The sequence below is a fragment of the Panthera pardus genome, unplaced genomic scaffold (genome assembly GCF_024362965.1).
Source record: "Panthera pardus isolate Hobbes unplaced genomic scaffold, ASM2436296v1 HiC_scaffold_12, whole genome shotgun sequence".
In the NCBI taxonomy this organism is placed as follows: Eukaryota; Metazoa; Chordata; class Mammalia; order Carnivora; family Felidae; genus Panthera; species Panthera pardus.
In genome coordinates this window covers 88,566,437-88,593,307 of record NW_026526677.1, presented here as the reverse complement: position 1 = coordinate 88,593,307, position 26,871 = coordinate 88,566,437, and the positions used below count along the sequence as shown (strand labels likewise).

Below are 26,871 nucleotides of genomic sequence, written 5' to 3'. Positions count from 1 at the left end.
CAGAATACCTTGAGATGGTGCCTCCAGGTGGATTTCCTGGTGGTTTTCTTAAGAATGCCTCAGTTGTGTCAAAAGTTTCAGACCACCACAACACCAACTGGAATCACCCCTTGGTGAACTAGCCTAACTAGCTGACTAGATGGAGAAAAGAATCACTGCTCACTACTTCCCACCCCCTCACATGCTTTTCAGGTTCAGGTGCCCCTGGCTACTACCTTTCTGTGTGAGGAGTCAAGAGCAAAGTGGACCAAGTAAGCACTGTTTCCTTGCTTCCTTAATTTTTGTGATATGAGAACCTAAATAAATACTTCCTTTTAAGCCGCACTGTATTTCAGAGTTTGTTGGCTGGTTGGTTTTACTAATGTTCTTCCTCCACCGCTCTGGCTTTTATCCAAATTGCTGAGGTTTTATTATACAGCCTGCTTAGGAAACGTAAAACTGTGTTTTATGCTGTCCGTATTCACCCCACTGTACAGAACAGGGCTCCTTATCCAGAAACTAAAGAGTAGAAATACACATGCACCCAGAAACACACCTATGTTGATATGGGAATTTGCTTTATGATAAATGTAGTATTTCAAGTTAGCAGGTAAGGAATAAACCAGTCAATGATGTTGGAACAAAGTAAGAAATACAAAATGAGATATCTACGACATGCCATTCACAAAATATATTTCAAATGGATTATCGATGACACCTTTTCTAAAACCCTGAAAATGTTGTGAAAATGAAGGCTGGTATCTTTATAACCCTGGAGTAAGAATGGCACAAGATGCAAAACCTAAGAGCCATAGCAGAAAATGTTGATAGATCTAATCAGATAAAATACCTGTAGAGCAGGCTCCACATGCAAGGTTAAAAAATAACAGGCTGGAAGAAAACATTTTCTATATGTGACAAGAATTAACATCCAGAAGATATACAGAACCACCCAAACATGAAAAGCTGAATACCCCAGAAGAAAAGTGGCAAAGATTTATTCTGCACTGAGAGCACATGCCAATCTCCATATGAATGGATGCCCAACTCCACTAAAGATCAGGAAAACGAAACAGAAAAAGAACTCTTTTCACCAGTAAGATGGGTACTTAAGTTAAAAAAACAAAAAAGAAAGAAAAAAACAAGATATCCAGCATTTGTTAGGATATGGGGGAAACAGGAGAGCTGCTGATGGAAGTGGAAGGTGGTAGGGCCTTTTTGGTTGCACAACTAGAGTTATCACAACCTTCAGTATGTATACCTGAGCCATTCTACCTCCGCTCCAGAAATACTTTCATGTGTTTCTTCATGGCAGCACTGCTCTTAAACAGTAAAAAAGTATTCTTTAACAGATGAAAGGGTAAAGCACATGCCTTCTGTGGATTATCAGGTATCATTAAAAAGAATGCCATCAATATCCGTGTAGGATCTAGAACAATCCCCAAAACATATTTTTAAATAAATAAGGCAATCCACAGGACACTATACAGATGAAGCTCTCTCACAGGAATTTTTGTTTAAACTGAATGTGTACACACTGTACGAAAATGCTCGGGAAAAGGACCAGAAGGATAAATGCCAAAATACTAGTAATTAGTCCTCATGAAGGAAGAAGTAGAGAGCGGTGAAAGAAATTTTATTTTTTACTCTATGTACTTCTGTACTATTTTAATCACTTATGTACACACTACTTCAGAAATTTGTTTCAAAATCAAACAAAAGAGCCTAGTAGGAAATAAGCCTGTGTGGGTCAAATGAAGTGACAGAGACAGGGTCTACTTTCCATTCCTCAAAAGACAAGTTCCCCAAGCAGAAGGGCTATTCTTCCCCACTATGTTACTCACAGCCTGGGACGTGGAAACAACTGTGGTGCTGACAGGGACCTGCCGCACAGCAGAGGCTCCTGCCCCGATGCTGATGGGGGTGCTTGCAGCCCCAGAGGCCACGGCCACAGTCTTGGACACGGCAGCATTCATACTGGGCAAGGACACCGCCGAAGTATGGACAGTTCCAGACCCACTGGCCACTGAGGACCCTTGCTTGGCATGGGTCGCAACTGTGATGGTCTGGCCTGCTTTGGGGGGCATCACGCCCAGGCCCTGCACGATGCGGATCGTGGCAGCTGGTTTTGCTTCTGAAGAAGCCACTGTGTTTTTCCCCTTCTGGTCTGCCACACTCACACCAAGTGCCGGCATCAAGCGAAAAGCTGAACTGGAGGCTTCTGTTGGCTTGAGGTCAGGAGTCACTTTAACCACGGTGGTACCTGTTGGAGTGGACGAAGGGGCACTGGCCGAACTGGCCTTGGCAGGGCTATCCGTCGCGTGGACTGGATTTGAAGTGACGTGTAAGGTGGCAGAAATGCCTTTGCCCGCAGTGCCGCTTCCCGTCCCAAAGAGGTCCTGGGTCAGTTTCACTGTGGTAACCTGGGACTTGGCCAACGTGGCCATCATGTCCGGAGTGATTCGCAGAACCGTCTGGCCTTTGGCATCTGTGGTGATGGAAGAGGGTGGCAGACGCAATACGTCCTTACCCTGGATACGGAAGTTAGTGGCTGTGAGTGGAATGCTGCTGCCTGCCTGGGGCTTCACACCAAGCTGCCCAGTGATTGCCACCTGGATAGGGAAGAGACAGCACTGACAAGGGGATTCCCAGCGCTCAAATGGTTATGAGTATGATCACACAAACCTCCATTTCGTGGGTACGTGTCTTTCACGTTTTTCTAATCTTTTGTTTTGAAAACTGGTAAACATTCACAAAAGTAGAAAACAGTGTAACAAATCCATGTACTACCACCCAGCTTCAAAGTTATCACTTTGCCAATCTTGTTTTATCTATCCTTCCCCACTTTTGGGGGGGGGGGGTGGGGAGGTGCTGGACAGAGGAGTTGGAATATTTTAAAGTAGGCCAATATATAGCATTTTGCCGATCAATACTTCTTTACATATTTCCAACACAGAAAAGAACTTTTTAAATTAAAAAAATAATAGTAATCACCTACACATTGGACCAGATGGACTTAACAGAGATCATGGAATATTCCATCCAAAAACAGAAGAATACACATCTTTTTTTAAGTGCACGTGAAACATTTTCCAAGACAGATCACACGTCAGGCCACACTCACACAAAAAAGTCCCACACTCACACAAAAAAGTCCCACCTATTATTACCCAATAATGACCTACAAGTATTATCTAATAATATACATTTGTATATCCCCAACTGTTTCAAAAATGTCTTTTATTTATAGTTGTGCCGATCTTCAATTTTGAGAGGAGTATGGCACAGTGATCAAGCATGGGCTTTGGAGCTGCACCAATGCCTGTGGAAGGCCATGTGTAACACATGTACTCTTCTAGCCTCAGGGACTGCCTGCTGCATGAGCAATTTCCTCCTCTCTACTGACTGCTGCCATCAGAATGCAAATGTGCTTTAACATTTCCCAACGTACACAGAAGCAGATCCTCATTTACTCCACATTCCCACCAGCCCCCATTCTCTGCTCTCTTTGAAAGTGCAATTGCTTAAAAACTGCGTCCATTCCCTGTCTCTACTTCCTCATCTTACATTCTCTTTTGAATCCATTCCCAAACCACCACCAATCCGCTGGGCCCAGTCAAGTGCACTCATTACCCATAACCAATGAGTGATCAATTTTTAGCTTCATGTCATTCACACCTTCGTATACCCGATATAGGTGCTGACTTCAACACTTTTCTCTCAGTCTGTATTCCAGTCTCTGCACCCCAGTGTTTTCTTCTATCTCAGTAAATGATATCACAATCTACCCAATCACTCAAGCCCAAAGCTGTGGGGCACACTCAACTCCCTTCTTTCAACAGACCCCATAATCTGCCCACCGGAGAAGAATCACACTGGCTCTACCGTCAACCCCATATCCGGAATCCCACTGCCTCTCCTACCTCCAAAGACAATGCACACAAGCCAGCACCAGCGACCACCTCCACCCTGGTTTCCCTGCTTCTGCTCCTGTCCCTTGAATTCCGTCCTACGCGGCAGCCAAGGGGTTCTGTAAATGTACACTAGATCAAGTCGCTCTGGCTCACAATCTTTCAATGGCTCCCCATCACATTTAAGAGAAAATCAAAGTCCAACAAGACTTAACCACAGCTAACCTCTCAAGCAGCCCCCCCTTCTAACACTTTGACACTTGCCCACTAAGCTACACGCTTGATGGCTTTCCTGTTGTTCTTCAAGCATATTACTAACTCGTGGCACTTTCACTTACTACTCCTATGCCTAGAATGCTTTGTCCCCAGATAATCAAAATACAGCACACTAATATCATTCTTCCCCTCAGACCTTCATAGATCACCTTAGCTCAAATGGCACCCCTGTCACTCTGTAGTCCTACCCCTGGCTACTGATGTTCATAGCTCTTCTATACCTGTCCCTGAAGTGGTTTTTGTCCCCTAGCCCCAGGAGAAGATAAGCCCACAAAGCAGGGATTCAGTCTATGTCATACACCACCACATCCACAACACTCTGGACAGAGCCTGGCACAAAAGAGCACTCAGTAAGTATTTAATGAAAAAAATGACAATACTTTACCATTATATGGTTCTGTTTCTTCATCTATAAAACGAGAATAACAAAAGCACCTACCCCATGGCGTTATGAGGATTAAATTATTTAATATCTATAAAATATTCAGCACAGTACAGGCACATGATAAGCACACCTATCATTGCTATTTTACCTAAAAATTCTGTGTCGTTGTTTTTACAGATTTTATTTTTAAGTAATCTCTGTACCCAATGTGGGGCTCAAACTCACATGCCTGAGATCAAGCCGCCCACTGCCTAACCATTCTTTGAAGTTCCAATTATCATCTGTGCATGTTCATAGCCAGGAAAATAGAAATGTATCCTACTATTATTAAAGGTAAACAGAAAGGCCAACAAAGTGTATAATGTCACACCACAAGATATTCGCTAAGTAAATTCGTGGGAAGTCTACTCCAAATCAAGAAGCTCAACTACTACATGCTGAATTTTTTGGAAAGAAACAGGGGAAATCTTCAGCATCTATGAAGCCTGTACTGCCGTCGGTGGGAACTCACCACTGAAATACCCATGAACTAAAGATCAAAGGCTACAAATCATTAAGATCTCTGACTATCCTCTGCTTTGGGAAAAAGGATTTGGATCCACCCAGAGAGATTTCCACTGACCTGCTTGATAATGTTCTGTCCTGTGACATTCTGAATGACAGCAGCTGTGGAAGCACTCGGAGCGGAGCTCCCGGGAGAACTGGTGGCTGGCTTGCTCACGGGGCTGGCTGTGGCAGGGAGACTTGTCATCGTGAGCCCTGTCCCAGGTCCAGGCCGCTGCACAGTGGCCGCCGCAGTCTGAGCTTTGACTGGCACGGTGGCCATTACTGTCTGGTTCAAGCGTGAGGTAGAGAGCTCAATTAGATACTGAGACGCAGCCTGGCACAGCGAGCCACTTCTGGCATGTGCCACTGCCCAGGAAGTGCTCCCCCGAGACTACTTCTGCTCTATCGGTGCTTAAGGCTCACTATACTCTAAAATGCACATTGTAAAGTTCTTGTATCTGTGTGGAGCACCTTAATTTTCAGAAAGCTTTCACATTTAACATCCTGTTGTATTCCTACATACGGAGAACAAATATTATACCCTTTTATAGCAAAGGAAACTGAGGCAGGAAGTAAGACTCTTCTCTAAAATTACCCAACTATTAGCGGTATGGCTAAGATGAGAGGCACAATGGAAAGGGCCTGAGATTTAGAGTCACATTCCACCTCCATCCACCAGGATTCTGATGTTACAATCCTGGGTAAATCACTAAACTTCTCAAAAGTTCTGATTCCCAACATGTAAAATACAATGACTTAAAAACGCTTAGCCAGCTTTGAACAACAAATGAGTCGCTGTGTTAAACAGCAGCAGCAGCAATAATCTAACGCTCCTTGGTCCTTACCCACTCTGCCAACTGGACCCATCAGACCACCTTGAGGTCCAGCTCTGCCATCCCCGTTTACCTGTGGCACAACTTTGGTCTGAGTAGCAGTGGCTGGAACGCGCATCTGTGGTCCTGCTGGCATCTGTGGCAGTGTCTGAGTCGGCCCTGCTGACTGCTGAGTAGCAGTAGGAAGGCCAGGCTGGGCCACCACCCGCACCTGGGGCAGTCCAGCCGAGCCAGAGTGGCTCACCACACGGGCGGCTGCCTGAGAATTTGGTGGAGTCTGGCTGGAAGCCGGGGAGAGCATTGTTCCTAGCTGTGGCATTGTGGGTGAAGACACCAGAAGAACACTACGAGAAAATGGGGGCAAGGGGGATGATTAAAAAATAAAGCAAGTTAAGCCATACACACAAAAGATCTCTGGAGGGAGAAAGCTGGAGAAAACAGTGAAAGAGCTTACCCTGAGCTAGATTTCGCTGGCTCTGAGACAGAAGTAGGGCCACTTTTGTTCACCGAGGACACAGGAGGAGGGGAGATCGGAGTGGCAGGCAGAGCCGGAGTGGTGGGGGTCACAGGTGTGACTGGAGTGGGAGGCATGCTGGAGTCACTGAGGCTCATCTGGCTCTGCTCAGAAGGGCCACTGCTGAGGACTTTCAATGAACTCTCCTTGCTACCGGACTTCTACAAGCAGAAGGCAGATAGTTTAGCCAAAGTCACCAAAGGATGGCATGGTTCCTGATGCAGGGAATTCAGGGAAGGCCTGGCTGCCACCATCCCTGACACCGCTAAGGCAGCTGCTCTCAGGAGGTCACTTACCACCTTGGATGGAGGCTTGGGTTTTTGCTGAAGGGCTTTTCTGGCTTTAGCTGCAGCTGCTTGTGCTTGGTGAATCCGCTCTGCAAACAAAGGTGGTTAAGTTTCAGCAACAGTTTAACCTCAGCACAGTAAGGAGCGTGGTTTCATTAAGAGCCAAGGCCTCACTGGTGGCCTCGCCAACGGGCTAAGTCTTGACTCTATATTCCTATCCTGCCTGAACGTCATCGCAAAGCAGAATGGAATTGGGGCAATAACTCAGAAGCATCCCTCATCTAGTCAGAGCCTCACACACCAAATTCCTCCTCGCTACGGTCCCGATGGAGGTAGATCCACAGCTTTCGCCCAATGTCGTATTTCACACATGGGTCTTTTTCATAATGCAGCCGATCCAGGGCTCCACTCACTACTGTGTTCACCTGAGAAGCAGAACAAAGTGGAAAAGGGACCAGTCAGACTCAGACACCAGGGAAAAACCACCGGGTGTGAGTCGCAGATCCTATCTCAGTCTGGTGGCAATACTACCAATGGCAAGATTCCTGGGAGACTGCGCTGTCCCCTGAAGGAGACAGTGACCTAAGAAGCTGCAGTAGAAGCAGAAGTAAAGGGTAGAGGGAAATCTGTGCTCCACAGACTGCAAGGGTCATAGGTCATCACTGTTCACATTTCTCAGGATCTCCTCCTTTCCTCTTTTTCATTCAGTTTTAAGAAATCATTATGTTGTATATTGTAGGTTTTCTTAAATCCATTTTGGAACAAAACATTGTCTCTTTTCCATCCTACCTGAGTGCTGGTGACATCTGGTGCCAGAAACTGGGAGTCCTTGAGCAGCTCACAAATCTCGGCCCTGGTACCTTCCCCATTAGGCAGCCGGGCCGCAGCATCTCGAACTGAGGACATCAGAAAATGGAAAGTCGAAGAGTCAAGCAGGGCTGCCACTGAGGAGCATTGTCCCTCTACCTGCTCTTGTATGGAGAAGCTCACTGAGGTGTCTCTGCCTTAGTCAGACTCAGCACTAGGTGGACACTGCCCTCTGGAGACAGTTTCCTACACTTCAGACACCCTGAGCCAAAACTGAGGCCTGTGAACTCGGGTGAGGAAAAAAGTTATATATCTGACTAAAATTTAGCATTTCCTTCAATTATGAGCAACAGTAACAAACTTTATATTGGCGGTAGTGTGATATTGCGACAGAAATCAGGTATTTTCATATCACACACGTCACAGCTACTGTAGACAACTCACGATACCATTTCCACTCATCGCTATTCGGAAATTATAGGAGCTAAGTGACCTGCTACTAAAGGCTGTCATTTAATAACATAAAAAACACATATATTTCTGCACCATAAATTTAAGATTTTGATAAATATTTTAACAGGGCTGGTTTCTTTTAGAACTCTTAAGTATTTTATTCATTTAAAGACAAAATCCTGGGGGCACCTGAGTGGCTCAGTCGGTTGAACGTCCAACTTCAGCTCCGGTCATGATCTCACAGCTCATGAGTTCAAGCCCTGCATGAGGCTTTGTGTTGACAGCTCAGGGCCTGGAGCCTGCTTCGGATTCTGTGTCTCCCTCTCTCTCTGCCCCTTCCCCACCTGCACTCACTCTCTCAAAAATAAACAAAAACAAAAAAAAAAGACAAAATCCTGGGGTTCCTGGCTGGCTCAGTCAGTAGAACATGCAACTGTTGATCTTGGGGTTGTGAGTTTGAGTCCCATGTTGGGTATATAGATTAAAAATAAAATCTTTAAAAAAAAATAAAAAATATAAATAAATAACAATAAATAAGGACAAAATCCTGAGACAGAGTCTGCAGGATTCACCAGACTGCCAAAGAGCTTCATGGCACAAAAAAAGGTTAAACGTCTTATCTTTAAAAGAATCTGTCTAGGGGCGCCTGGGTGGCTCAGTCAGTTGAGCATCCGACTTCGGCTCAGGTCATGATCTCGTGGTCTGTGAGTTAGAGCCCCGCATCAGGCTCAGCACAGAGCCTGGAGCCGTTTCAGATTTTGTGTCTCCCTCTCTCTCTACCCCTCCCCCGCTCATGCTCTGTCTCTCTCTCTCTCTCTCTCTCTCTGTCAAAAATAAATAAACATAAAAAAAAATTTTTTAAAGAATCCGTCTAGGGGCACCTGGGTGGCTCAGTCGGTTAAGTGTCTGACTCTTGATCTTGCTTCAGATCATGATCTCACGGTTAGTGAGATCAAGACCCGAGTCGGACTCTAAGCTGACAATGCAGAGCCTGCTTAGGATTCTCTCTCCCTCTCTCTGCCCCTTCCCCACACATGTGCTCTCTCAAAGAACTAATAAACTTAATATATATATATATATATATATGGAAAAATAAATCTCCTCTGCTAAATATCCATTCAAAAACAATAAAAAATAAAATGAAAGAATCAGCCTGGAGGTAGCAAATTCCACATTTACACTAGTTGGCTGGTCTGTAAAAAATTCCTGAATGAAAGTAAACGTGAGCCCAAGACATCAGGGAAGAAACTGATTCCTGGCATTAATCTCTGGGGGTAGAATCCCCCTTCATGTCCCAAACTCCAAGGCCTCGTAAAACTACATTTGACCCTCAAAGCCCTTCCAGGGATTGGGAGAGACAGCTGATGACAGAAAGAAATAGATGGCACATACCAAGAGACAGGATGGTAACGTAGGCAGGACGGTCAGAGCGCAGCAGGGAGTGCTCCCGAGCCTTGTTGAGCGAGGTCTCCTTGTCAAAAACACCTTTCACAGGCCCCACTACAGACTCAAAGCCATGCATGCGAAAGGTGAATGCCTTATGGGGCTGGCTGTATCTGTAACGCTCCTAACAAGAGAAAAGGAACAAGGCACCTAAGTCAGAATTAGTGGGGTTCTTTCTAACACTCTCAAACAGTAGGAGATCAACCTGGAGAGACTAACGGGAACAGGCTATTCCACTAGGAATACTGAGCCAACCAGAGTGGAATTAGGTGGTCTCCAAAGCCACAGTCATTACCAAAGGGACTGAGAGATAAATGTAAATTTATTTTGCTATCTGGAAGAAAAACCCATCAAAACATTTCTTACTCCCTTTCCTCACACCATTTCCACCCCCCAGCAAACAATCTCAACCAACAGAATGTCTAAGGTTAAGGGTATGAATTCCCTCTAAGAATTTGGACTCCAAGAAGATCGGGCTCAGAGATTTCTCAGCATGGCCACACAGATGCAGAGATTTTCACTGGGTTCTAGGTATTTCTTACCTGTTCCTGAAAAACTCGTTTCTCCTCCCCCGTGCTGGGCCGCACCACATAGTCAGTTCTTCTGGAACATAAAGAATTTTGTATCCATCACCCCTTCTCCAGCACCCAGAACCATTCCTTTGCACCATGAAAAAAATGTCCCTTCATTAGTACTCTGTTCCCACAAAGGTCAAAAGTTGACTTTCCAGATCCTACCAAGTAACTCCTGTATTTCCAAAAATTACTTGAGTTTTAGAAATCCAGAAAAGTACTAGGTAGTGAGACTGACGTTTTTACCTGTTTTCAGTACTGTTGCTAAGCCCCATGTAATGACAACAAAAAAATTCAGCCTTAGAGGAACAAAAGACTTCAAATTTGTAATATGACATGGTGGTTTTTCTGCTTCCAAGAGACAGTGAGTTCTATACCCCTGTTACATAAACAGTTCTGTCACATTCAGGCTGGCCCTCCATGCTGGCATTCAGGAATCTAAAGAACCGAACCACAGCATCAAAGCAATATAATACTTAGAAATAAATTCAACCAAGGAGGTGAAAGATGTGTACACTAAAAACTGTAAGACTCTGATTAAAGAAACTGAAGAAAACACAAATAAATGAAAAGATAGTCTATGTTCACGGACTGGAAATATAATGTTAAAATGTCCATACAACCCAAAATCACCTATAGATTCAACGTAATCAAAATACCAATGCCATTTTTCACAGAAACAGAAAAAAAATCCTAAAATTTATATGCAACCACAAAGAACCTCGAATAGTCAATGCAATCCTGAGAAAGAACAACAAAGTGGGAAGCATCACATATGAAGACTTCAAGCTTTATTACAAAGTTATAATAGTCAAAATAGTACACTGTTGGCATAAAAACAGACACATAAGCCAATGGAACAGAATCAAAAGACCAGAAATAAACCATTTTGTGTATGGTCAAACCACTGGCTCCATATTTGACAATGGAGCCAAGAACACTCAATGGGGAAAAGACAGTCTCTTCAATAAATAGTATTGGGAAAACTGGATATCCACATGGGAAAGAATGAATTTGGACCCCATCTTATACCACTCACAAAAATCAACTCAAAATGGATTAAAGACTTAACTATAACACCTGAAATTGTACAACTCCTAGATGAAAACATATGAAAGAGGTTCTTGGACACTGATCTTGGCAATACTTTTCTGGACATGACATCAAAATCATAAGCAACAAAAGCAAAAATCAACAAGTGATACTACATCACATAAAATCTTCTGCACAGCAAAGAAAACAAAATGAAAAAGCAAATGGGAGGAAATATTTGCAAATCTACATGTATCAAAACCACAATGAGAGATCAACTCACATATGTTAGAATAGTTATTACCAAAAAGATAAAAAAACAACAAATGTTAGCAAGAGTATAGAGAAAAGAGAACTGCTGTGTACTGCTAGTAGGAATGTTAAACTGCTTCAGCTGCTACAGAAAGCATATGGAGATTCCTTAAAAAATTAGAACTATCATATGATCCAACAACCCCACTTCTGGGTGCACTTCCAAAGGAAATGAAATCTTGAAAAGATATGTGCACCCTTATTTACAGCATTATGTACAAGAGCCACAACACAGAAACAACCGAACTGCCTACCAGTCAATGAACATATATATTCCTTAAGACACCATATGATTCAACCATAAAAAAGGAAATCTTGCCGTTTGCAACAATATGGATGGCCCTTGAGGGCATTATGCTAAGTGAAATAAGTCAGTCAGAGAAGACAAATACTGTACAATCTCACATATGTGGAATCTAAAAAAAGCCGCACTGACAAAAATAGAGAGTATAATGGTAGTTATCAAGGGCTGGAGGATGGGGGAAATGAGTAGAGGCAGGTCAAAGGGTACAAACTTCCAGTTAGAAAACGAGTAAGTTCTGGGGATCGAATGCACAGCATGATGACTACAGTTACCAATACTGGTTCACATACTAAGAAGAGAGATCTTACATGTTCTCACCACAAAAAAAAAGAATGGATAATTATGTGAGATAATAAATGCAACTATTATGGTAATCATTTCATAATATATGCATGCATCAAATCAATTATGTTGTACATCTCAAACTTAAACAACATTATATGTCAACTGTATCTCAATGAGGCTGGGGGTAACAAAAGGGACCACACCAGATTGGAAACAGTCACATGACATGATGTAATATAAAGAGCTCAGGATTAGAGGTCAAGAGGCTTAAATTCTAGTCCTGTCACTAACCTTCAGGAAGTCACTTAAACTCATGACTCAATTTCTTCATAGGTAAAATGAGAAAGACAGATTAGATGAATCCTTCTCAAATGGGAACTGAAGGAGAATTTGGGGAAAAGAGTAAGCCCTCCTACAAGATAGATTACATCCACCTCGAAGACTCCACTATGCACTCCTCCCCCAATTCAGAATCCTCTGCTCAGAAAGCCACTCTTACTGATGGGAATGTGCTGCCCTTCTCAGGTATGTTAAGGCAGGTAAGAATCAGTGGACTCCTAGGATCTTTAAAGTCCACTATGGCTCTAACATGCTAAGAAATGTCAGCAAAACCACGGCAGTACCTTAAACTATAATTTCATGGAAAACCACCCACCATTAAAGTATTATACTCACACCCGAGGAACAGGTGTTGTGGCATCTGAGCTGTCTTCATTTTCTTGCTGGAGAAAAGGAAAACATGAACAGGTAAATGGACTAAAGAATTCTGGCTAATTTAAGGGCTCTGGAAACCCAGTAAGAAAGATCTGGTATTCCTTTTTTAATTTTTTATTTATTTTGAGAAACAGTGAGAACACATGCGTGCACTAGTAGGGAAGGGGTAGAGAGAGGGAGAGAGAGAATATCCCAAGCAGGCTCCTGCTTGAGATGGGGCTTGCTCCCACAAACTGTGAGATCATGACCTGAGCTGAAATCAATAGCCAGTTGCTTAAATGACTGAGCCACCAAGGCACCCCAGATCTGGTATTTCTTTAATACCTTACCTTACAGAAAGCCTGGTCTTTGGTTTCTAGCCATAGTTGAAAGAGTGCAGCTAATTCCTTTTCATTATCTTGGGACTGGCCTATCAGAAAAACAAAAAGGCAAAATAATAATAAAACAATCTAAAGTGTTACTCAGAATCCCACTTTTTCCTATGCCAGAGAGAAAACCCATCAGGACCTGTGCACATACTATCGCCTGGACCACCACTTCCGGATGTTCCCTAAGTAAATCACTCATTCCCTAGGGATTTGCTGAGTAACCACTGTGTGCCAGGCACTGCATGGGCTAGGGTTATTCCATGAACTCAGTCTCTGTTCTCATGGAGTTTACAGTCAAGTGACACAAGAATACATATTAATAAAACCTCAAAGTGGTAGGTGTCACAAAGGATATTATGGAAGCTTACCCTAGAAAAGTTACCTTATCATGGTGGGGGGCAGGGGTCAGAAAAGGCTTCTTCTCATTAGTGGGTCACCAGAGACATTTTGGCAACCGGCACAGCAGCAAGAAGGCCCCCAGGCAAGAGAAAAGCTTGAACCCCTTGACCTTCCTTAGAGAGACGAGCACTCACGACAGCTTGTGGGAAGAATACAGCCCCCAGGGCCCTACCCTTCTCAGAGGCAGCTGAGATGACACTTCTGAGGACTCTTACATGCTTTCACTAGACAATGTGCGGTACCGCCATCCCCAGAATGTGCTGAACTTCCTTATCCTGGGAAGATTCCTCGTACTCTGCTCTGTCCTCTAGAAATGCTTCTTCATAATCAGTTTCCCTATAGCCTTAATCCTGTTCCCGCATCGCTCCCTCCACATCCTTGCCTGGTGTGAAGTCGGCCTCTCCCGAGTCCTTCAACCTTCGGGTGTGCCAGCTGCCTATCCTCTCACAGCCACGCCCTTCAGAGTGGAGCTCCTCCTTCCATCCCATCACTGATGCCAAACTATTTCCCCCCAGCTCTTCTGGAAAATCAAAATAAAACAAACGCCTGGTACCTAAGGATCTTAGCATCCACCTGTTCCACCCTGTCCCCTGCTCCTCTCAGCTGCTTACCTAGTCATTCCTCACGGGGAGCTCTGGCTCACCTGGCTCACCAGTCTACTCCCTGCCACACTGTGCAACTGGCACATCCATACAGATGGTACAGCCAATATCCAAACCCCTTGGTTCTGTCCTCATGACCTCCTCCCTCCACTCCACCCCAGCCACTCACTCCCACAATCACAACTGGATGTAGTCATTAGCTAAAACTGCCACATCCTCAACATGACTAATCCAGTGCCCCTCAACCCTGGCTACATACACACAGGAATCACCTGGGAACTTTTAAAAATACTAAGGCTCAGGTCCCACACAAGTCTATGGGTCAGACCTAGGGCATCAGTGTTTTTAAAAAGTTCCAAGCGCTTGCCGGACACAGCCAGAGCTGACAGCCTTTACGCTAATTCACACCTTCTGCTCCCAGACCACAGTCACCCAGAACCCTTGCTTACTTCCCTTCTCCCACCAAAACAGCACTGTGACTCAACAGGGCTTCCAGTCCATTGACACCTGCACTTCTCCAAGCCCCCTTCTGTCACATTTCCCTCCCTACTGGGTTCCATCCGTGTCCATCACTTCAGTGGCAATCTTACCAATACAGTAATACCTGCTAACCACTGCTCCTGTATCTACATCATTCCAATCCCACAAAACTCACAATCTCAACTGTCCACATTCTCCATGCTTCATCTCAGAGAGCTGAGGGCTGCCAAAGAAAAAACACACAAAAGGACAAAAAATACCACTAAAAATGCCCAATGAGCAGCCTCAACGGACCCTCAATGCTGTCTGGCAATCTAACATAACCTCTGATCAAGCTAGCTTCCCATAACCACAGCAACTATGTCCCATTCTCTCAACCTCCCCTTCTTACTCATGACAACCTCACCTCTCTCACCTCCTACTTTACACAGAAAAGCCATCAAATCCAACTCCCTCAACGTTCCCACAATACAACCGTCAGCCTACTGCTGGGTGTCCACTGTTTCTGCCTACAATAAGAAATGTGCTGCCATTTCTGCCATCCAAGGCCAATCCCTCCCCATCTTCACAGGGATTTTTATGGTGAATTCTCCCTTCTCTCCTGTATTTTCAGCTTCCTTCTCTCCACTGTACTCTTCCTATCAACACCTGGACTCTCTTAGACTTTCTCTCCTTTAAAAAAAAAAAAAATGCCTCCTTTGGCCACAAGTCTCCCTAACTTTCGTCCCCTCCACTGCTAAAACTCTAGAAAGAGATGTTTAGATTCACGGTCTCTTTAACCAGACATGCACAGGTAAAGGTTTAACTGGCTACAGGAAAGGAGGCCCTGACTGGTAGCACCTGCAGATCTACAAGAGTGCATTATGGTCAGCAAACTGGCCGCCGGTTTTATCTGGTCCATGAACTTAAAATCCTTATTATCTGGTCCTAGACAGTCTGCCACCCTGGGCATAAGTACCCCTCCAGGCTGACTTCAAGCCACCAGCCCTACAGAGCCAGACAGAGCTGCAGTCAACTATCATAGGTCACCTTCAGCTCCCCACTGTCCTTGACACCCATCATCCTGACAAAGAATCATTTTTACAAGAAATTCACCATTTCTTCTATGTCCACAGATCCGTGGGCTTTATCTTACTGAAACTTTTAGGACCAATCAAAACTAATTACCACTTCCCACTTCCTGACTCTGTCCTCCTCTGGTTTCCAAGATTCAACTATCTCATGGTTTCCCCCCAAGTCTATAGTCACTTCTCCATAGGCACTTCTGCTCAGCCTGCTCTGCCTTGGAACTTCTCAATGCTTAGTCCAAGGCCCTCTTTTCTCCTCACTTCACACTTCCTCCCTATGCCTTGGCTTCAATTCCTGCAGACATGCCAACAACTCTCTGCCTTAACTCTCCCATCTGGATTCTAAATCCACACACCCCACTGCTTACTCAACATCAATACTTAAAATACCTCAAAGGCAGCTCACACTCAGCATGTCCAAAACTAAACTCAAGATCTTCACCCTCACCTGAGGCAAGACGTCCTCCACGGCTGCCTACCTCAGTGAATGACATCTTCACCACTAGGCACAAATCTAGCAGGAAATGATGCCTGACGGCACTCTCCATTCACTCCCCACAGCCAGTCATAACCAAGTCCTGTGGCTTTTACCACCTAGAACTTTCTCAAATTGGTCCATTCTCCCTCTTCAGGTCCAGACTATCATGCTCTCTATGTGGGCTCGTGCAATCTTTTCGAATTGAATCTTCCCTAGCGCCACAAAACCATACTGCTTCCTCCATATGGAATGTTCTTCCCCTCAGCCTGCCTAGCTCCTTCTTAGTCATCATTACTGTCTCTGCTGAAATGTTCTTTCCTCAGGAAGGTCCTCCCAACTCTGCAGAATATACCAACACCTCAACATAAACTTCCATCCTTTCTGGTACTTTCCCCTTCCAGAATGTATATATTTATTATTTCATCTGAATGAACATTCATTATATACTCCAGCACCTAACATAATACCTGACACCTAAAAGCTAAATACACATTGTAAGAAATAAATGGATCTACTGAGTTCACAACCTTCTCTCCATCTCTTTCTTCACAGACCACTCAAGAGGGTAAAGAGAAAGGTCTGTGAATTTCAGCAGAAAATCAACACAGAATTTTCCTCTTACCAGGGTCATAACTGTCACCAAGTTACTTCAGGTGCATGATACTACAACTTAGTAAGGGGGACTTTGTAGATTTAAAACAAAAATAAGAATCCCAATCCTTGGAAATAGTTTATTCAGGGCTAACCAACATCTTTTTTTGTTTTTCAATGTTTATTTTTGACAGAGACAGAATACGAGCAGGGGAGAGGCAGACAGAGAGGGAGACACAAAAACTGAAACAGGCTCCAGGCTCTGAGCTGTCAGCACAGAGCCTGACACGGATCTTGAACCCACGAACCGTGAGGTCATGACCTGAGCCGAAGTCAGACACTTAACCGACTGTGCCACCCAGGCGCCCCAACAGTTGTCCAACATCTTACTGCACATTATCCTCAACAGCAAAGCCCATTGTTAGGAAAGAAAAACAGTATACTATTACACATTAATCTAAAACCATAGGTACAATTAATTCAAATGTGGATGCTACTGTAAATACCCCTGCAGATTTAAATTCACAAGTATCAGGATGCATTGTAATAGAAGGGCTGTCCCACCCCACCTGGGGTAAGCCAAAATCCAATACAGCAGTAAAACTTAGTGTGAGATACTAAAGAGGTCATGAAGGATTTTTTTACTGAGCAAAACAGGCTTAATATTGCTGTTTTCAAGATTCTACTAGACTGTATTGACTGGAAGACAAAAGAGGCTGAGCAGAGGAAGTGAGAGAATGAAAACCTACTGCTATGGATAGGCAGTATGAATTACTTACCAAGCAATTTCCACTGCTGGGTTTTCTCTTTGAATTCAACAAACGGAGAGAAACTGGAAGGTACAGCTGCAAGAAATGAATCACATGAACAAGAACACAGGTCAGACAGAGCACTAAACTCAGAATAATTACCATCCCTGACCTCTGAGATAACTTTTGAATGTATGATAGTGTATCAGGACAGCAGAGACCCCCCAAGGTACAGCATTATGCAAAGCCATAATGGATTGAACCAGGAAGCCTACAGTTTACCAGGAGAATGAAATAAACAAAGAGGGAAAAAAATACTTGACTCTAAAGAAAGAAGTACCTTACCACGACTTTCTCCAGCAAGATACTGCAGGGCTGGTAACACCAACTCTGCCCAGTTGGGGGCCGCAGAGAACCAGCTATTGAGGGAGCTGGCTGGAGAGGACTGCCAATCCAAAACCCGTTCCTCCAGCTAAGGGAAAGTAAAGGCAGAACTCAGTTATAGTTCTACTCTACACCAGCAATTCCAGAGATGTGCCAGAACAAGCCAGAGTATGTTTGCAAGTCACAAAGCAAGTTAACTGCAGAGCTTTGGGAGGAACCCAGAATTATTCTTCTCTAGCTTGAGACCGTTAAAGTTTTCCACAATTCAAAAACTCTGACGTACACCTGATTTTTCCAAAACTCTTACCATAGGAAGGCTAGCCTGCCCCTCCAGCAACAAGATCTCTAATAGCAAAGAGAAGAAACTGGAAGATATTTCATTGATTCCAAGGCAAGGCTTGAGATCTTCAAGAGGCCTAACAAAGGAAAAAATATGTAAGAACAACCAAAAAGATGAAGACAACATCCCCAGATGGCTTAGGCCCTCTAAACCTAACAGTCATAGAAAAGTTCAGTAAGGGACCACACTATACAAATTCCCTAGCAGGTCCCCTGGGACTCAGGTCTTGTGGGTGTGTGTGTGTGTGTGTGTGTGTTTACACAGATTCAACATATACCAGCTCATTCCACATGAGCACTAGGTACACTCCCTGGGTTAACCTTTCACCCTTGAGCAGGTTATGTGTTGTTCACTTACTCCTCCTTGATAGCAGGTATAGCCAGCGGAGAAGGGGCCTGTGAGAGAGGTGGGATCCCGTCAGCACTGCTTAAGGGTTCAGCCAAATCCTCTGCCTCTGATTTGATCAGTTTTATTTTCTTCTTCTTCTTCTCCTCTTTTTCCTTAACCTTTTTTTTAAGGACAGCCAAGTCATATAGGGCTGGGAAGAAAAGGCAACAAAAATCAGAGAACTGCATTTTGTACATCAGGAAGGGAGGGGTGTTATCTGCATGTTATTTTCCCAACACCCACCAGTAGAAGAAAGAAAAGTCTTAGTACTAAGACATTTAGTTGTTTTTGTTTTGTTTTTTAACCAAACCTAGTGAGAGATTTTACAGGTTATAAAGGTTTACAGGTTAATTTTAGCACCTATTAAAGAGACAAAGATCTACTGTACTGATTTTATATTCATTTCCACCTATAAATCCACAAGATGCAATGATAAAAACAAAGGTTATCAGCAAGAAGGAAAGCTGTAGTTTCATTTATTTTTGCCACATGTAAGTAGTCTACATAACGTAACACCACAGTCAGATAATGACTACCTACAGAGGATATCAATTACCTGCTAGAGAGCCCTTCCTGCCAGCATTTACTCGAGTCATGATGTCATTGAGAGTCAGGTCCCCTGTCAAAAGGTCCGGATGATCCTGGATGTGATATTCAGAGATTTGTTATAGAGGCCCAAATAAGGAGCTAAAACTGCCAATGATTTTGCCAATTTACCTAACAGATACAATCAGATGTTGGGCGCACTTGAGGAAATCATGCTGAATCAAAAAATGTATGGAGATTAAAACTACTGCCCTGCGTAAGGGGCACAGGAGAACTCAGTTCCAACCTTTCTACTACATAGCATCTAGTTTATAAAGCTCTTTTGCATTCCTTATGTTATGTGCTCTTCAAACAGTCGTGTTAAGTATCACTGTACTTTACAGTCTGAGAATGGGGTTCAGAGAAGTTAAGGGATTTGCTGACTTCCAGGGTGTGACACTTCCCATCTCACCTTAGATGGTCTGCCTTTTCTTCCTCCCCTCAAGCCAGATGGACTGGCTTGATTGCCCTGGCATTACCCTGATTCAGTCAAAGTGAAGGAACAGAAAGAGTAAAAAGTGAGAAGAGCACAGGATTTGACCCCTGACTTCCTAGCCAAAGGGGCAACGACAAGCTCCTTAACCTCTCTGAACACAGGTAAAACGGACATAACGATCCATGTACCAGTCTTGCTGTAAAGATGAAATCAGACGCTATGTTAGGCATCTGTCTTCCTCCTATCTTTGCTGTTAACTAGCCTCTACTGTTGCTCCTGTCCCCCAACAGTGACAGAAAAGGAAGCATAAATAATGATATTGTCACTACCTTCATCTTTCAATAGCCAATCCAAAAACATTAGACTGAAAACCTCTAACAACCACCCCACCCAATCTTACTGGTTGATGTTTCCGCTTCTCATGGTGCTTCTTTAACATTATCTTCAGGTCACTGTCCCCCAGTTCTATTTTATCTGAGAGAAAACGAACCAAACCACATGGACTAGGTCATTCACTAACATGATGCTCAAATTCAAATCTTTCTGGCCACTTGTGATACTCAAATATAACATGTTTCTCCGTGTTTCCCTCCTGAGTCCTGTGTACTACAAGCCCAAACAATCTTGAAACAGTCACAGGATCAACTCTTCAGCTTTTCACTACCTCAATCAAAAACAACGACCTCAGTTACTTAGCTGCTCCAAAACACACCAAAAATTAACATTCTTCTTTGATTCCTACCCCAATTAAAAATTCCTCTCTCATTTCACAGACATTCTAAGAAACTGCTATAGCTCTGGTTACCCCTCTTGTTCTATTACTGAACTGCTCCTAAGTACTATTTTAAGAATCTACTTTCTTTAGCCGAAAATACCAGCTGATCAGAAACTAAGGAGAAGTTTCCAAACAAAGGAAGAAAGGAAGGCCTACCTAACTTGTAAAAAAGTGGAACTGTACAAAAACTTCTCTCAATCTCCTACTTCTAAAGAGCACTGCTTCAATTCCCTGGCAGGTAAGAATCTAGTGCCCACCTCTATCTAAGGGAGTTCTCAGATCTACATCCTGATCTCCCAAAACATCCACGGCATCACTCAGTTCTCACCTGCAGTTTTCATATCCGTGGTTGAAAGCGTGGGCACCACCCTCAGGGGCACCGCAGGGCTAGGAGAACGCGCTGGAGAGCTCGGAAGCCATGAGCTGAGATCTTCAAAAGAAAATTTTTCTTGTAAATCCAACGTGGCTGTGGACTCCAATAGGGGAGATTGGGTAAGTGGCCATTTGGGTTCAACAAGGCTAAGCCAACAACATGGAGGCCAGGGTTCCACCATTCCTTTCTGACCCTTCTCCAGACGAACTGGAGCACACTTAGGTCATTTAAACGGCTCTTCCAGGAAGAGAGACTTCAACAGAGTGATGGGGTCGCATTGCAGCAGGCCAACAGTCACTACTACTCTCCTGTAAGGGGAAAAGCAGTTCTCTCAAGTGGCACAATAGGACCAGACAGGCCTACTGTGGAGAGCCCTGCTGTGCAGGGATTCATCTCATCTAAGCTCAAATGCCACTTAAGTATCAATGCTAAAAAAGGTATGCACTCACACCCCATCTACCAGGAACATCTCGGTGCCCAAAGACTAAGCGGTTCTGAGCCCCATTTTCCACCCCACCAAAGACAGACAACTGAGATGGCTTCCTTGCTGGGGAGATAAATGGCTACCACTGGCTCCAACTGAACAAGTTGCTGGTGTAGATCCACCACCCCAGGTACTCCAAATGCCCCCAGACACTCACCCTCTTCATCAGAGGACAGGTCTGTGTCACCACACTCCTCCTTCACTTCCCTCAAGACCTTCAAGTAGCGCTGCTGGGTCCGCCACTCCCGCTCCTCAGGAGTGCGGGATGGTGAAGGGCGCTTCTGGCGGAAGGGAAGGGCCGGGCCACTCCGTCGGGCCATCTCCAGCAGGTCCTAGGAAGCAATCAGATGGGGATACATGTCATCATCCAAAGCTTGTTCTGGTGCATTCCCTGGAGACTACATCTTCTTCAAGAGAAGACATTGTTTAACAAGCTCAAGTCCCTCCCTTCAGATCACAGAGATGCACATAAGAGAGTATGTCCAAATAAAAAGGGCCTCTACTGATTACTATGTTGCAAAGTATCTTAAATCTGAGGGGTGAACTGCTCCTTCAAGAATGAACACTTTTATACCCGTCACCCAACTATTTCCATATCGAATCTTAAGAACCACTTAGAACCGTAACAACTTTGCCTCAAAGATTACCAGACTTACCAGATCCCAAGGCCATGAGGCCTGATGCACTATTAATCCATCAGGATATCTGGAGGCCTGTGTGCTCTCATATAGCAACTGCAGAGCAACCTGCTTCTTTTTAATAATCCAAGATGGATCTCAAAGTCATTTGTTTACCTTGGTAAATACTGAAGCTCTGATATTTCATCAATTTTAAGAGGTACTTTCCCATATTTTCACATCTCTGAAATCAGGCTACATCTTAAAATTAGTTAGAAAGAATGATATAGCCTAACTGTTTCATGGCTTAACTGGCAGCATTTTCCTCTTAGTGCTTGCTACCTTTTGTATTTGGTACCTGAACCAACTGTTGAAGTAATGAGATCTGTGCGTTCACTGTCCACATCTGGTATCTAGTTCCCAGCATTACTTACATTCCGGGAAGCCAGGATCTGCTTCAGCAGCCTATGGAAATACTGCTGCTGGGAGGTGAGGTATCGCTTGTACTGGGACTTGAAGCACAGCTGCCGGTACTTAACCACCTCGGGGTTAAAGTGTCCATCTTAAAAGAACAGAAGTACAACTACATATATCTAGATATATACCTAGATATCTATACCTATATACACACACACACACATATATATATATATATATATATATATATATATATATACATATATACATATACATATACATGTATACATAGATGTACTGACAGGTCAACAAATATTTAATGCGTGCTTAAAGTGTGGTAAACTCTGTACCAAACTAGAATATAGTACAGGGGGAAAGAAAACAATCTATGTCAATGTGGGGTCTACAGTCCAATAAGAGACAGAAAATAAACAGGGGTGCCTGGGTGGCTCAGTCAGTTGAGTGTCTGACTCTGATTTCCGCTCAGGTCAGGATCCCAGGGTTGTAGGATCAAGCCCCGCATCCAGCTCCATGCTGAGCGTGGAGCCTGCTTAAGATTCTTTCTCTCTCCCTCTGCCCCCTCCACCACTTGCATGCTCTCTAAAATAAAAAAAAAAAAAAAAAAAGAAGAAGAAGAATAAAAAAGAAAAAAAGAAATAGTCAACTCTTGTAAGTACTATCGGAAATTAACGTGAAAAAATTGTAGAGAGTAAGGAGTTGTTTCAGGAAAGGGATCTCTAAAGAATGAGACATAAAATGAAGTCTGATTAAAGCAACTGTGGCAAAATGTTAACTGACTGGTAAAAGTTATACAAACGTTTTAAAAAGTTTCATTAAGAGGAAAATAAATTGGAATTTACAAATGAGAAGTAAAAATGGTGAATAGGCGAAAGGAACAGCCTGTGCTAAGGGAGGACCTGAAGCAAGAACTTGGCATGTCCCCAAACCTAAGGAAATGTCTGCATGACTAACACAGAGTGGGCTGTAGCTGGGGGGGGGGGCGTGCGATGTCTGAGGAAGCTGGGTGGAGATCCAACCACACTGAAACTTGCAGGTCACAGGTGGAGCTGGATTTTATCCTAAGTGGAACACAAATAATTTGAAGAGGTTAAAGCAGAATGACATGGAGGGAGGAAGAAGGAAAACTACTGCAAGGGTCCAGGTGAGATGATGGCGGCTTCCCTCCACACTTAGAATAAAAGCCAAGGTCCAAAGATGGCCTGGCAGGCCTTCACGATCTATCCTGGGCTACTTCTGGCCTCATCTTCACCAGTCTCCCATTTCCTCCCTCTACCCCAGCCCCAATGGCCTCCATGCTGTTTCTTGAACAGGCCACGTATCTTTCTCAAGGCCTTTGTACTTGAAGTTCCCTCTACCTGCAATGCTTCCTACTAACACCTAATATTTTCACAGCTTGCTCCTCCTACCCTCGCTAAGCCTGTTCTGCTGTCATCTCATCAGAGAAGGCCTGGCCAGCCACCAGTTCTAACACAGCTCCTTCCCATCACTCTAGTCCCATTACCCTCCTCTTTCTTTGAAGTACTTAATGCCAGTAAGTATTTGCTTGTTCACCATCTATTTTTCCTTCTCAGAATGTAAGGCCATTACACCTCCACAGCATTGAACAATGTCTGGCACGTACGGAAGTAGAGAGACTTGAGATATATATCTGAGAGAGGGATTAGACCTGCTGATAGTTCTGATGCTGGGGCAGGACCAGGGCAATGGGAAGGTCAACTGAACATGGTACCCTGTCATTGAACCTGAGCATCTGAAATCACTGCCTGAAATAAACAGGTCAAGGAGAGGTCCACTGTGGACGTATTAGACTTGAGCAGATGGGCCATGATGAGAACTGAGAGGGCAAGATTCAGAAGCTAAATCTTAGAAAAGATAAAATGAGGGATCAAATTACACAGTGTTTTTCTCTTTTTCCCCCCAACCACCCTAATACTATCAAAGGTAAGTAATAATAACAAATGCTTAGAGCAGACCTGACAACCACCACTATGTAAGGACCTTGCATATATTAACTCACTCGATCCTCATAATAACCCCATAAAAAAGGCACTACTAAATCCTCATTTTACAGATGAAGAAACTGAGGCACAGAGAAGTTAAATAATTTGCCCAAGTTCACACAGCCAATAAAAGGGGAATCAGGTTTCAACCCAGGTAGCCTAGCTCCAGAGCCCAGGCTCTTACCCACCTTGCTATGCTGCCTGCTGTAGGGAAATAGGAAGTGTGACCTTCAAGAAACAAGCCCAGAGTTCAATGCTATTGATGCTATTTGATATATAAAAATTAGACTAATATCTTTTTTGCCTCTGTATTTCTTTAAAATTCTATTCCTTCAGTTTTTAGTTTCCCCCACTTTTTGAAAGCTTGGGTGGCTCAGTTGGTTAAGCATCTGAATCTTTTTTGGCTCAAGTCATGATCAAGTCTGTGATATCAAGCCCCATGTTGGGCTCCGCACTGACAGCACAGAGCCAATTTGGAATTCTCTCTCTCCCTCTCTCAATGCCCCTCCCCTGCTTGTGCACTCGCTCTAAGAACAAATAAACTTAAAAAAAATACTATACGTCTGTTAAAAATATTTTGTATGAAGTAAATACAACTGAAATTATTAATAATTATGGTAAATTAAAATCTCATTAAAATTAACTTAACTACCTTTATAATTCTTAATATGTCTACTGGAAATTTTTAATTTGAACACACGGCCCATGTAATATTTCCATTGACCAGCGCTGGTCTAGATAACAGGGAGAAAAGGAGTAGTACCAGATGAAGTTGGATAAGTGGGCCGAGGCCAGGTCACAAAGAGCCTTGAAGGCACTGAATTTTACTTCAAGTGAAGGCAACTGCTAAATATTCTGCAAAGCGAGTTTTAAGAAGCTCACTCTGGGAGCTGTGTGGAGACAGCTGCTAAAGCAGCCCAGACAACAGTCATCAGTGAAGAGACGGTGAGTGGAAGAAGGCAAGTAAGGAGATAAGAAAGGAGCCTCAACAGCAGGAACAGACAAGAACAATGAGTGGATGAGCGGTTAGCAAAGAAAGTGGGGTAGGGGATAGGGTGTCAAAGACACAGGAAGAGATCCAGGCCAGGGAAGAGCCACTGATACAAAGTGGGGGAAAGTCTCAAGATGGAGGAAGTGGTCAAGACAACAGATGCTGTGCTCTACTGGGGTGCCTGGCTGGCTCAGTTAAGTGGCTGACTTTAGGTTATGATCTCATGTTCATGAATTCAAGCCCCACATCCAGCTCTGCACTGACAGTGTGGAGTCTGCTTGGGATTCTCTTTCTCTCTGCCCCTCTCCCACTCACACACACATGCACGTGCGCTCTCTCTCAAAAAAAAATTTAATTTAAAAAAATAAAAGAGACATGGAGCAGGAAAAAATGCTCACTGGAACAACTGGTGAGATATGAGCATGGACTATATAACAGTATGTCAACGTTATGTTTTATATTAATATACAAAATCTAAATACAGAAACATTGTGTTACAGTATTTCTGAATCTGATCATTTGTGGTTATGTAAGACAATGTTCTTATTCCTCAGAGATTAATGCTGAAAAATTCAGAGATGCAATGTCTGCAATACTTTCAAATGGTTCAGCAAAACAATGATGGTAATCATATATGCAGTAATGATGAGAGTAAATGTGGTAAAATGTTAACATTAATAGCTGGTGAACCTGGTGAAGAAGAGAGCTGACCCTTGAACATGGATTTTATTTATTTATTTTTTTAGTGTTTGTTTATTTCTGAGACAGAGAGAGAGCGTGAGTGGAGATGGGGCAGAGAGAGGGAGACACAGAAACTGAAACAGGCTCCAGGCTCTGAGCCCTCAGCACAGAGTCCGACATGGGGCTTGAACTCACGAACCATGAGATCATGACCTGAGCTGAAGTCGGACGCTCAACTGACTGAGCCACCCAGGCGCCCCTGAACATGGGTTTAAACTGTGCGGGTCAACTTATACGTGGATTTTTTACAGTACATGCTATAACTGTATTTTCCTTATGGTTTTCTTAATAGTGTTTTCTTTTCTCTAGCTGACTTTACTGTAAAAACAATTTATGTAACACACACAATATACAAAGTGTTAACAGATTATTGTAAGTAAGGCTTCTGGTCAACAATATAGGCTTTTAGTTAAGTTCTCGGAGAATCGAGCTATACACGGATTTGTGAGTGAGTGGGTGGGAAGCAGGCACCCCTCTGTCTCTGTTGTTTAAGGGTCAACTGTATATGAGTGTCTGTTATAAAATCTTGGGACTTTGTCTATTATGAAGTCTTCTGTAGCTCTGAAATTTAAAAGTAAAAAAACATTGAAGGGAAAGAAAAAAAGCAGTCACTGGTGGCATTAGTAAGAGCACCCTCTGTGAGGTCATAAGGTAAGAGCCATGAGGGAACGGGAAGAATGACTGAAAGAGACAGCTATCTATGGATACCTTTCAACAAGTTTAGAGATTAAAAGGCAAATGACAGAAGACAACAGAGGGGACAGATGGTTAAGGACTTTTTTTAGTCTGAGACCCTGGTCGTATCCATAGGCTGAAGAAGAGCATGTGGAGTGAATAGCGAAATAATGTGAATCCACAGGACAGAAGGGATGGTTAACTGAGGAAAAAAGGTCCCAGAGGATGTAAAAGATGAAAGGATCACAAGCACAGGTT

General features: G+C 43.6%; 1 protein-coding gene across 3 annotated transcripts in view; it reads right to left on the bottom strand.

Moving 5' to 3' along the window:
- Positions 1 to 26,871, bottom strand: part of NFRKB (nuclear factor related to kappaB binding protein) — a 39,502-nt gene that overhangs the window by 3,247 nt on the left and 9,384 nt on the right. Inside the window, exons 5-24 of one of the 3 annotated variants that reach the window (XM_019421411.2) lie at positions 22,203 to 22,330; positions 21,309 to 21,483; positions 20,623 to 20,760; positions 19,920 to 19,993; positions 19,055 to 19,139; positions 18,469 to 18,649; positions 18,079 to 18,187; positions 17,733 to 17,859; positions 17,418 to 17,483; positions 12,983 to 13,062; positions 12,615 to 12,661; positions 9,977 to 10,037; positions 9,384 to 9,558; positions 7,521 to 7,627; positions 7,033 to 7,156; positions 6,741 to 6,820; positions 6,385 to 6,605; positions 6,004 to 6,274; positions 5,174 to 5,383; positions 1,824 to 2,591 (exon numbers count right to left, since the gene is read on the bottom strand). In XM_019421411.2, the coding sequence (XP_019276956.2) occupies positions 1,824 to 2,591; positions 5,174 to 5,383; positions 6,004 to 6,274; positions 6,385 to 6,605; positions 6,741 to 6,820; positions 7,033 to 7,156; positions 7,521 to 7,627; positions 9,384 to 9,558; positions 9,977 to 10,037; positions 12,615 to 12,661; positions 12,983 to 13,062; positions 17,418 to 17,483; positions 17,733 to 17,859; positions 18,079 to 18,187; positions 18,469 to 18,649; positions 19,055 to 19,139; positions 19,920 to 19,993; positions 20,623 to 20,760; positions 21,309 to 21,483; positions 22,203 to 22,330 (3,227 nt within the window). The remainder of the gene's footprint in view (positions 1 to 1,823; positions 2,592 to 5,173; positions 5,384 to 6,003; positions 6,275 to 6,384; positions 6,606 to 6,740; positions 6,821 to 7,032; positions 7,157 to 7,520; positions 7,628 to 9,383; positions 9,559 to 9,976; positions 10,038 to 12,614; positions 12,662 to 12,982; positions 13,063 to 17,417; positions 17,484 to 17,732; positions 17,860 to 18,078; positions 18,188 to 18,468; positions 18,650 to 19,054; positions 19,140 to 19,919; positions 19,994 to 20,622; positions 20,761 to 21,308; positions 21,484 to 22,202; positions 22,331 to 26,871) is intronic. The other 2 variants (XM_019421412.2, XM_019421413.2) reach the window with 2 other exon arrangements.